The sequence below is a fragment of the Plodia interpunctella genome, chromosome 17 (assembly GCF_027563975.2).
Source record: "Plodia interpunctella isolate USDA-ARS_2022_Savannah chromosome 17, ilPloInte3.2, whole genome shotgun sequence".
Classification (NCBI taxonomy): Eukaryota; Metazoa; Arthropoda; class Insecta; order Lepidoptera; family Pyralidae; genus Plodia; species Plodia interpunctella.
Genome location: NC_071310.1, coordinates 4,465,878 through 4,479,019, shown reverse-complemented (window position 1 = coordinate 4,479,019; position 13,142 = coordinate 4,465,878). Strand labels below are relative to the sequence as shown.

Sequence of the window (13,142 nt, the reverse complement as noted above, 5' to 3'; positions counted from 1 at the left end):
GGAATTAGCAAAATTCAAAGCAGAACGTAAAATTCGACACGTAGGTAGACAATTATTTTGACGTATATGGTCGTATGCCGTGACGCGTGGTCACTACTTACCACATTTGTCGACATAATGAGTGGCGCATTCGTTAGTAGTCCACGACACGATACAATCTCCTAAATTATATCCTTATCCTTACTAATATTATAAATGCGAAAGTGAGTTGCAGTCAAATTTCACGTCGATTTTAACCGGCGCGCCGCCGCTGAAGTTTTCGACAAAATGACTTCGTTTTTCTGTGCAGAGCAACGGTCTAAGTTTAGTAAAATATTATTAAATTTCAAGCGTCGAATTAGATTCGAATAAATTTTTACCTATAATAAGCGACCGCGGTGGATGATATCGAAGTGTAGGAGGGCTCGATTTGTAATTTCATTTTTCTCTTATCTTAATGCGAATAGGCGTTTTGTGTCGTGACTTGTGTTCTTTCATTGCCCTTTTTGACACGGAATGGCAAGTTGATTAAATTTCATTAACTACTTTGAAAATATTGGTGCTACCTGTACTGTCTGTTCGCGATAAACTCGAAAAGTACTGCACGGATTTTCATACGGTTTTCACCAATAGCTGCGAGCGATTCCGAAGGAAGGTTTAGGTTTATAATTTATTATGTTTATATCCGAGCAAAGCCGGAAGAGGGCGCTAGTCTCGAATGAAATTATAAATCCCAAATCTATCCAATATAACTGCCAAAGAAATTTGCTTATTAACATTTCACTGTGTTCCCTATTCAACCAATTTTGTGCAGGATTTGAAATTGGGACCTTCCGGTTAATAGCCAGTTTTAACCACCATACTACTTAAAATCAGAACTGGTTCAACACTACTATTAACATATAAGTTTGAAAATATGCAATGAACATTTTTGTAAAGCGACGGCGGGGCGGCGGCGAGCAGCACCTAGGGCATTGCCCTTACCGTATGATGTCAATGTAAAATCCATATACCAAAATATATATGAATCTGACAGAGATATTTTCTATTACTACGTATGTGATGGTTAGATTAAAGCAAAAAGTTTTTTCCCGCGGCTTCGCTTCCCATTACAGTCATTCAGGGGTTTATTTTAAAAAATCGAAGTAGCCTGTGAATGAATGAATGAAAGGAAAATAGTTTTATATTTTACAATTTAAAAAACATTGTACAATAGTCTTATAAATGCAATATAAGAAACTTGAAACAAAAAATTAAAACAATGGTTTTATTTTTGTTTAAATATGGTATGGTCTAAATTACTGCGAGTTGTGTCATACAAAACTCACAATATGTTATAGAATATGCTATTTCAGGTCTTATCTCTAATTACGATTAGTTAACAGGCATTCATTTAAATAAATCGACAAAAAAAATTAATACGCTAGACTGTATTATAGAAAATTGATAGCCGAATGGCTCCGAGACGAGTAATCCATCTTTATTATAGTCTTCACGGGAGTAAATTGAAAATTCTTCCTAAGTATGACTGATGATGCACATTACTTGCCCTCAACATGGCGACAGTTTTCCCGTAAAGAAAAGAGGATTACCTTGTGTCTTAAGTGAGTGAGTAAACGATACACGACGCGGTGCAACCTTGTCCGAGTAAGAGCGATTACGGCGACAACAGCAAACAGGTTATATCGATTGTGCTGTTGCCGACACTGTCAGATTTTATTGAAGTCGCCTTAACCCATCTGACATGGCTTTTACGCTACTATCGAGTGGCAAGTAGTCAACACGCAAGTGAACTGAATAGCCGACCAATGTGCAATGCAGGTTTCCTCACGATTTTTTCCTTCATCGGCACCAATTGGCACCACCACTCAAGTCACAATACCCACACACATACATTATGAATACTAGATTTACATGAGCCAAATTAGTTTACAAACCCAATTGACGTGAATAGTATTCGAACTTATTTCCTTAGATTACAGGGATTATAAATCACATTTTATATGGGTGCAACGCGTCGCGTCGCGCCTCTCCACGTTTGTCGCTCACCAAGGACACATTATTTCTGCGGTAGAGGAAACGAAACTCTCTCATATTACGCCTATTTTTATTCATGCTCCCTTTATCGCCCAAGGAAATGCAGCCAAAACCTATTTCGACAGTGAAGCTTGATAATGTTAAGTTCTTTAATTTATTTATACTCGTATATCGCAACTTCTTTACCAGTAAATAGTATCATTTCACTAGACGGATAAAAATACATATTCTGACAACAGTCAATTTATTATTTATAGTTTTCAATATTTTACACATAAACTCCGAAATTTCACAGTGAATTCAACCGCAGCTGTTGTCCGCGTCTACCGTACGTCAATTTAGTTAGTAGTTCTCACGCCGTTCTATAGTTGGGTTTCAAGGAAAGCCGTATGGTGCCACTTTGTAGGAGTGGCAACAATCCGAGATTTAATAGTATCAGTAGTTTTAGAGTTGAAACTATTAACGCCTATTAATTATAATACTATTTGCACCCCGGAGAGTCGCTCCCGTGGGAATTTCGGAATAAAAAGTACCCTATTCTACCTCTGTACCAAATTTCATTTTTGCGTGTAAGAAAAATAAACGTACACACACGTTCACCCTTACAAACTTTTGCATTTATAATATTAATAGGATTTCCATGTCATACTCCTGGCGATCTATTATCGTATAACATCTATTTGTACTATGTTTCGTATGAATAAACTTTTTTTTCCATTCATTTCATACTGAAAATTATCTTCATAATTTTCTCACGTACCTATATATCGTTTTACTTTCTTAAAGATTGCCGCTATATATGTACAAATGCTATGTAAATCGAAAATGTTTTCTGGTGTCCAAAAAGATTATCTCCAGGATAGGATAGCCTGACGAGGATACGACAGGGACCACGCTACGTGTGTCGTCGTATACTCATAAAAGGACAAACAGGATAATCTGAGTGCTTCTCGTCTCGCTAGCATTTAAAACATGTTTATTTATTTTATTTTTGTGAAAAATAAAGTGCCCTATGGATATAAGCTTATATCCTATCCGTCCAGTAGACTTCGCGTGAAGGAGTAACAACTTTCACAATTATAATATTAATAGGATTTGGTAGAATGTACTCTAATAACAAATTGTCCTTACCGTTCCAGTGTCAACAGTGGACGTGGACGCAGTGCTGGGCCGCACGGCGTCGCTGCCCTGTGACGTCACGCCGGACACCAACGAAGACCGCGTCTACATGGTGCTCTGGTTCCGGGCAGGCAAGGCCACCGGAGGGAAACCTATATACAGGTACGTTTATTATTTTTACATACAAGCAAACAGGCATGTAGTAGTGATCACCACAGCCTATAGCCTCAGACTCGTTCGGTGTTTATTGTGTCATAGACTAAAAATATACAGGTCCGGGAGCGAAAGAGAAACACGTAATCTACCAGCTGATTTACTTGCATTATGAATATTTATTATTGGTAAATTACGTCACCCATAAAGGGGGCAATGGGGGTCGATGGATATTTTGTATCTAGTTTAGCATAATTTGTATATGTATATAATGTAGGTAACAGGTATATTTAAAATTAAAAACAATACCATCATTAATTTATTATCATGTTTTATTGATTACCAAATTAACTCATAAACCCAATTAACTTAATACAAGATAAAATAAAATATATCTACGATTATTACATTTAAAATGTGATTAATTAGTAATACATAGTAAATTAACATACCCGGTACAATGTCGTTGGGACAGTTCAGAGCAAGGTACACAACTTGCCGTGTCCGCAGTCAGACAACGTCTGATCTGTCCAAAGATCATGCGCTATTTATATAAAGGGAGCGGTCGTCGTCAGTGGTGGGGGGTCGGTATCGGTACAACGATTGAATTAAAAAAAAAAAACAAAAAAAATATATTTGATTTATATTTCTCGCCCACATACTTTTTTAGTTTTCGTTAATAAATAAAATAAATTGATAATAATGTAATGGCGGCGCTACTGTGCAGGAGTTTGTGGCGTTATTTAAAGACTTACGCAAATAGCTTAGTTGCCTATGGTTGCCTGGGTATAAAATAAAATGTATAAATGCATTTACATAATAAGATACGATGATAAAATATTAATTTAATTGAATAATTTTATAGTTAGATTTGTAGCAACATTAAGTATTTTTTATTCACATACTCTGGCCTGGGTAGGTACCCCGGTACGGAGTCTACTAGTTCCATGCACTATATAGATACACACTCACTAGCTCATTACTTCCGAACATTTGATACGTCACCATAGAGACTAGAAAACATGGAGTAACATCAATTTAGCACTTTACGACTCATAATTCTTAACAGTCACCCATAAAACTGAACCCAGTATAAATCAGAGCGCCAATAGAAATATGATGAATGGGTTATCCATTAAATCCTCGCCGCTCGATGCAATTTCTAATTTTCGATGACAGATCACTCTTTAGTGCAATTTATAATGTTTTGAATAATTACATTTTGACACGTCATTGCATAAATTTCATTAATTAATGATTTATTAGTATGTAACATTTGAGTACATAAAGTGTAAAATGAATTTCTAATCCTAATCGCGCTGTAATAAAATAACATATATACATATTTATGATTAAAATATAATAATTACAAAAATAGATACATCCATTAGTTTTATATGACGTGTAGATTTTTGACCAAAGATTTGGTCAAAAATATTTGACTATTATATGAATGTATTTTTGTACCTAGTTAATTATGTATACATAAGGTAGTTGGCACGTAGGTAGGGTAGTTGATACTTTTTCCGTGTATCACGAACATAAAAAATGTATGGGGCTTGTATGGACAAGTGACGTCACAAATCGTGAAGTCAAAAAGCTATTTAAATATTACATCAATATTATATAAGAATTACATCAACGAGAGCAAAAAATTCTAAATCTTTCTATAAATAAAATTGAACAATTAAAGTGACATTTTATTATTGTGTTTCATTATATGAATGCATTTACACGCTTCGTTTATTCTCAGACACAAACAAACTAACCACTTGTAAGATTAGTTGTGATGGAATTACATAGAAGATGTAAATCTTGAACATACATCAAGTCTATTAGCTTAAAAGGTCCCGTTACGAGTATGAACAGAGTTATAATTACCTATGCATTTTGCGTGCGAAAGAGACAACACGTGACCCTCCATAATTGAAATGCTAATTGGCGCTTCAATTTTAACTCATATTGATAGTGTTTTCAGAAATATTAATTTCTATTGCTATTCCATTTTTAATTCATTGACTTTTTTTTTATTCATTAACATTTCGAGTCTGGAGATTATAAATACAATTCATCGCAATTCGATCGGGCCGCACGATCTGAGGGGTCAATAACTAAAATTGTGTGATGTATTTCACTATCGAGTGTACACATTTGATATTGGGAGAATCTGACACGATTTTAACGATTACCGCCACTTTGTCGCATAGGAATGAATACAAAGACTATCATTCATTCAAACACACTAGTGAATTAAATATTCTGGGGCTTCACTACCGTAGGAATTTTGGGATAAAAAGTACCCTATGTATTATTCCAGGTTATATTCTACCCGTGTACCAAATTTCATAAGAATTGCTGCAGTGGATTTTGCGTGAAATATTAACAAACATACATCCTCACAAATATTCGCATTTATTATATTTTTAAGATTAATAATATGGACTACTATGGATATATGGGTATAATGCTTTCGATACGGAGAAGTTCATATGAAACTACAAAAATAAACTAACTTAACAGAACTACGCTTCGAGCTACGAGAAACTACCCGTAGCAATGGCGTAGCTAGTTCGGAGCACTTATTTCGTTTCTTTATTCGCTTTTTGGAGCGGTTCAATCCATGGCTCATATTAATATATTGTCTTGCTCAAACTGCTTCATAGAATAGAAGAACTTCAAGAACCTATAACCCCTAATAGAAGAACTTCAACAAATATTGATGCAGTTTTTTTTCACTGTTATTTAGACTTATGTAACTATAAACCTACGAAAATAATTCTAAAAGTACATAAATGAGCCCGTGCGAAGCCGGGCCAGGTGACTAGTCAAAAAAATGAAATTTCAACCATGTATGTAAGTATTCCTTACCTTAACTGCCTTGTGTTAAAGAATGCAGGTGTTCAGTATCGATCGACGGCCGAATGGAAGTCGTTAAGGAAATAAAGCTCGGTTTTATTACCTTATACTGGATTACGAACTAATGGAACTGGTAAATCAAAAAGAAACTATACTTAATATGATAACAATATGTATCTTATGCGATCAGTGCGATTTACATAATTATCACAAAAATAAAGCCTTGATTGAGTATTCTGTCCGATCTTCAACTACTATGTAAAATTTCATAAAAGTCAGGATTTAATTTTTAATATTCGTATGGCTATTCCGAAGACCTTGAAAAGCGGTAGAGGAAAATGGACCCTGGGCACCGTCGCGTAATGGCTACGGAGACAACCAGGAAATCGCTTAGATTAAAGAGAATATATTATTTACACATTGGATCTTTGATCCAGTTTTTTTAGATTAAACTCACTGGTTGCTTGTTTACGGTTTCATTGTGATTACAATAAGTACTCTGAAATATTTATGTTTTACTAGAACTGTAATTATACTTTCGGGGAATGAAAATTTATTGAATGGAGGGTGTAGACGTAGGGCGGCTTATGATAAATTGATCTAAAAGGAAGTTTTGAAATGATTGTAGCTGTGTAAGCTATGTCATGTTTTATTGTTTAAATTGAAAAAAAAATAACATTAAGGACCGAAGTCGAGTAGCGACTATAGTGCTTTGCTATGCTGAGTAATTATGAAACTAAGTTTCTATTAACCAATAGAATTTCGTTTGTCAAAAATTACAAAACTCTATTTGTTTAGGTCGCTCGACCTAAGCTAAAAGATTTTTTCTTTATCTAAACTTTATTGCATAACTTAATAGTTAACATTAGGTGAACTTTACAAGGCATTCTCTGCCAGTAAAAGATTTTGACCAAACAGAAGAAGGTAATCTAGAACTCTCTGTATTTTATAAATATTTACTACAAAATTACGATAAATAGTATTTTTCTGTAAAATCAACGATATTAGTTTTTCTGTGAACGGAAACGGTGTTGCGCCGTGATAATGCATCGTTGAAAGAGAATTGCATTCGATATGGACTTTTTGTTCCGAAGCTATTTGCACGGAATCGTTGTAAAACGAACGAATAAATGTGTCGTTAAATCATGTTTTTTCGATCAAATAAAATGTATTCTACTTTATCACTGCTCTGATACTTATAACAATAATATAGGGCTTAAATGATGAAAAATAGTGTAACCATTGGAACATACTTGTCTCATGGTGATTTACAGGAATTTTGGTATATAGGTTACACTATATGTACGAGATTTTATTTTACAAGTTTACTAATTTTTATTGGATTAATCCAATTTAAAATATTAGTCGGCGGATAGTGACATGCAAATATAAATAATTAAGTATTATAGATTTTATAACAGTACGATCGGATATATTTTGTTAAATCCTTATTCTTCATAGTGGATTGAAACGCACACAACAACTTTCTTGGCATTATTAATGGAGTGGTTTGCCATTGCCTTCTCCATTTCACATACAAGTTAATAATAATCAACCAGTGTGCAGGTTTCCTCAAGATGTTTTCCTTCACCGGAAGCAAGTGGTGGTCGATGAAAACTACTATAATATGATTCAGATTTATACAAACTCACGAGTAGGATTCGAACCTGGGACCTTTTGATCCACAGGCGGCCGTCTTAACCATTACACCACCACCGCTTCCGCACCGTTAAATCCTTACACATTATAAAAAGAAGCCCTCTTCGATCCTCTGTCGTGTTTGTCTAATTATGCATGAACGCGATAACCACAAAAACTACCGGACGGGTTTACGTACGATTTTCACTAATAGATAGATAGTCATTTCTGACGAAGGTTTTGATGTATATAATTTTACCCGACGGGACGTGTCACTTGTTTTAACATATAACTAGTTTAAGAGTTAGCATGTCTCCATTATAATTTGACATTTCTCGATAAAGTATTATTTGGTATTCAAACTAACTTAGTTATTTTATTGATTCATCATCATTCTATTTATTTTTATAAACATACATGTAACTTAACCTTGTTTTACCTACAAAAATCGACCTGGCTTCTTTGTAACCCTATATATTTTCGTTTGTATTTTAAACAAATGAATACTACTTATATCAACCCACGCCAAAACTTCCAAAGAATTAGGTATATAGTACAAAGTAGATATTTAAAAGCCTTCAGCCTAATAATAGGGTGAACGCCAGAAGTTGTAATATCAAAACATAGAAATGTGTTTGTCTCCAACGACGTCCGACGTCCTAGCTTAGTTACAAATGCGACAACTGTGCTACAAAAGTAACAAGACTACGCGATGTGACAATTTCAACAGTATTTTGTACATGTGTGGCCTATATTGGTGCGTATTCTCGATGTGATTTCGCATCGCATCGCATCGTAAAGCGATCCGTTAGTCATTTAGATGTTTATGTACCGTATGTATGTGTGTTTATACCCAGAGGTCGAATCGAGTCAATCGAGTCAAATGTCCGTTAAAATTTTGAATACAATTGAGATTTTATTGATTTCCGTTTTTAAAATATGGCACTTCTGTTAGCATTATTATTATTTCTGCGGTGTGAACGATGTTGGTGATTAATGATGAGATGAGAATGCTTAGTAAGCATGTTCGTAGTTGCTGCCTCTATTATGTGTGGATTTGGCCGCATGATTTGTTATTCCCTTGTTAGATAGGGTTCAGCCCTTCTTGGGATTAATTTGCTTTGTTCTGTAATCAATTCTAAACTTTGCATGATCGGGTGATGAGGAGTCAGAGTATTTCAGGAATTTAAATATTTATAAAATTTTGCTTACGTACATTAACTATCGTACAGTCAGCCACATGGAACTCTATGCGATGTTAATAGTGGTGAATTTTCACACATGGTTAGTTATAAATAGCTTGATTATACATTGAATCGACAATAGGTGAAAATTTATATGTGTCGATAGTGAAAACATAGCTAAAATTACTTAAGAAAATACATTTTATTCAGTTTAATATTTTATAATAACCCTTATGCTTAATTTATAGGAACTTTAATGACCTTTGCGTGATGCAGAAACCTTTAGAATGTCAGACTGAAATATTACAGTTGTAGTGCAATCGGAACATCCAATTAAAATGTTTAAACAATGAGATAGTAACAGCGTACTCTATAGCCATTTCAAACAAGTATTCCTAGGATATTGGATTCGGTGAACGAAATTGGAACAATTTTGAAGTTTGTTCACCAGCAGCGATACCTCCACTAGGCCATTAAGTTTGAAAACTACAATGTATCTGAGAGTTTTGGCTTTACATCTGTCCTTAAAATGTATGCGTATGCCCTATTCTTATTCGTGGCTAGGTAGGAAATACGGAGAAAAATCTTTATTTAAATACAGAATGTTTATTTTCTTTTCAAAAAACTTTGCATCTTTATAAGGTTTTTACATGAAAATATAAGTTCAAAGTAGCTGAGAAAGCGAGTTCAAAAGCGAAACAAATTCGCAAAGAACTCAATAGCAGCGAATGAATAAAATATTACACTTTCTTGGGTTAATTCAAAATTTGCATTTTTCTGTCAGTGACGGATCACCCCTTAGTTTGTGCAATTTATTTAAGTTTTGTACTGGATCGAGTATACGTTGGTATAGTTTGTGTGTGAATAAATGCAGTTCTTTGTGTTAACACTCTTTTTTTTGTCTATTCAATCTAACTGTACTCATTTTTCAAAATAGTCAAAAATTCTTGAGATTTAATACCACCAAGATATACACAAAAACTTTAACGTTTGTCAAATATTTATTTGTATTTTAAAAAAGGATTCCCCAATAATATGAACAGACACAGGAGTTAGAAGAAAATAAATTATTTAACATAAAAAAAATATCTAAAGTATATATATATATATATATATAAATACTTTCCGCTTTGATCAAATTATCATTATAATATCGCTACAAAAAATAATCAAAGTTTATAACTTCGTAAAAAATAATTTGGCAATTCAGCGTTTTATATCAGGTTATTTACTCATAAAATGCTGATAGAATCAATACTAAATTAGTGGCGGTTGAATTTATAACCTCATAAAAAGCTGGCCGGTTGTATGTAACAAATTGACTCATTTTTAGTAGGCACTACTCGATGTGAAAAATGTTCAATGCATTTCGAGTCTTAAATCTAGAAATGTAGAGATGAAAATGGATCGCGAACATGTTGACTTTTGAAAAGGGGAAATTTCATACACAGAAAATCAATCGTCATTCTTGCTTTCTTCTATTTCTGTTAACAACGGTAGGAAGGATTTTGAATGTAGTCAGTTATATATATAGTGTACCCGGTTTCATAATGTACATGTTTTTTTTTAATTAGATTTAGATTTATCTGATTTTTATTTACGTATGCATATATGCAGAACATGGTAATCGTTTTTGTATTATAACCTCAAAGATTGAAGGTAACTTATAATCACAAGCACAAAGTGATATTTTCTGAACAAAGATGATATAAAAGCTACTTTGTGTATATTGCTTTTACATAATAAAATCTAGAAAAATACATAAAATAACTAGTGCACTTTTTAGCGCTACATAAAACATTCAAAAATAAGAAACTACATACAAAAAATACAGATCAATCGAACAAGCCAAAACAGCGATAAATATCTAGAATTTTTCTTAATTTTAAACAAATAATTTTAAACAACAAAATCACCTTCTTTGGAAAAAAGTGATATTTAATTTCGGGGACATCAAATGGTTTAAACTGTAAATATACAGTATCACGTCTTTGTCTCTTACGGGGTAGACAGTGCAAAGCGAATCGGAAACTATAAATAAATGATGAAAACTATCGTTTTTATTCTACCAAGCCCTTTTGTCATTACCTCAGTGGAAATTCACGGTGCATTCATTGCACGGATTTGACCAGAACAATAGTATAGTGTGTCCAGCGACAGCGTCTGCTATTGAATGGCGGCCTAATGGAGGGTTGTCTGTGACAGATTATGCAGGTATCTATACGTAGGATAAGCGATTGGTAGCGGGCATTAGGTAATTCCATAGTGTTAAGATTCTAGGCATAGGTATTTACATTAATAAATTTTTGATATAAAAAATAACTCTACAGATTGGAATTCGTTGTATCCATCCATTTAGCAACCATTTATTGAACCCGATTCTCGGCTGTGACATTCGAAGCCCGAGGGTCGTGTAATAAAATTTATTAATCTTAAAATTTAGAACCTTATATTTTAAAATAATTTTCGACCAGTAAGCCTGACATCAATCTTCTTTGAAGCTGTTGCATAACAGCTATTGAAGCCTTTAATCTAGTTTAGTCGTATAACATCCATGGGAGCATAGAAAGCGGTCCTGTTCAAAGGTGGGTACCTACCCACATTTGAACATACTATGCATAGCAGAATTACATATCATATACAGAATTATATATTTTGTCTGTGTATTCTTATATTTCTACAACAATATCGTCAAAAATCAAATACATTTAGATAATTATGAAATTGAGCGTACGTCTTAAAGATGAAAGTATTAAATATTATGGAGATGAAACAATTCGGCCGTACTGATAACTCAGTGGTTAAGAAATCTAACCTAACCGAGATTGTGCGAGTCAGGTTTGTTTTCCGTTCGAGTTCTGCATTTTTTATATTTAGTTTAAAAATTTTCTCATTAGGTATTTTATATTTTGTTTAAATAGTAAGTGTGATGCAGTTACGAGTATGAAAAATACCAATTCAATTGTGCAATGATATGTGTAAAGATTCTATAACATTGACATGGTACTATAAAATCTCACTTTATATAGTTTTCCCTATTCGCAGCCCTCCATGTAGAATATAGCGTGCTCGATGTTCTTGAGCGTACCGACATTAACAACTATAAAATTTGAATTTTACAGCTGAGGATACAGCGAGCCTTCTGTTTCGAGTGGATATAAAAGTTGCATGTTGCGAATATTGGATCGCTTTAGTTTGATAGTTTCGGTACGTGGCGGAAAATCACGTTATCAACTTTTGCTGTAACAAAATAGAGTACCTGTATAACCAGTAAAACAATAATATTATTTGAAGACCAAGTATTTAAGACTTAACGCCTGTCTGAAGTCTGGTTATAATGAAACAAATGTATGTTTGTGGCGTTCCACCAGTAATATATACTGCAGTAATCTGTTACTAATTTGTGATATTAGAACGAAGACATGATAATATACAAAGTTATAAATTTGTAATTTGTAAAAATTTATCATAATAAATCAAATTTACATAAGTTTGCCAAATGTTAAATGTATCTGTTATGTAGTTTACGTAAGTATAAATACAAAAAAAAAACACTAATAGGATTTTATGGAACCTTTGGTGCGCTAGTCCAACACATTACTTGACCGGTTTGTTGCTTTGTTCTTTATTTCATAATTAACAAACTCAATTTTGTAGTAGGTATATAAAATAAACATACACATTTTACATTAAAACAAAGTATGTGATTTGACTACTTCAAAAATAACCTATTGCATCGAAATCCATCCGAAATATGATGCAATATAAACGTATATATTATTTACGTTTATATTGCATCATATTTTAAAACCCTTCATTACAAGATATGAAAAAAATCAAGCACTCCTTTCTTATTTGCGCAACGTAACATAACACTGTGTTTCTATTACCTTTGAGGCTATATAAATAACGTACCAATATATCAGTTCAGGAGTTATCGCCATCTAGCGGTGGAATCACATATATTCATCAAATGATTAATGTCTTAGCCGCGTATCGCCGCCCGCAGCCTCCCGGTAACGCCAGATAAGAGGGTGGACTTATTAATAGCCTGTACAGATTGGTGTATCGAAGCTGTTGCTATAACCGAAACAACAGGTTTTGAGTATTTAAAAAAAGGTATTAAACTCGCACGTACCTTTTACACCTTGGATGTTTCGTGTCGTGTTACAATGA

At 33.6% G+C, this 13,142-nt stretch overlaps 1 protein-coding gene across 6 annotated transcripts in view; it reads left to right on the top strand.

The window, feature by feature from the left end:
- LOC128677215 (nephrin-like) overlaps nt 1–13,142 on the top strand; it is an 87,057-nt gene that overhangs the window by 25,745 nt on the left and 48,170 nt on the right. For all 6 annotated transcript variants that reach the window (XM_053757900.1, XM_053757899.1, XM_053757902.1 and 3 more), the window contains exon 3: nt 3,156–3,297. In XM_053757900.1, the coding sequence (XP_053613875.1) occupies nt 3,156–3,297 (142 nt within the window). The remainder of the gene's footprint in view (nt 1–3,155; nt 3,298–13,142) is intronic.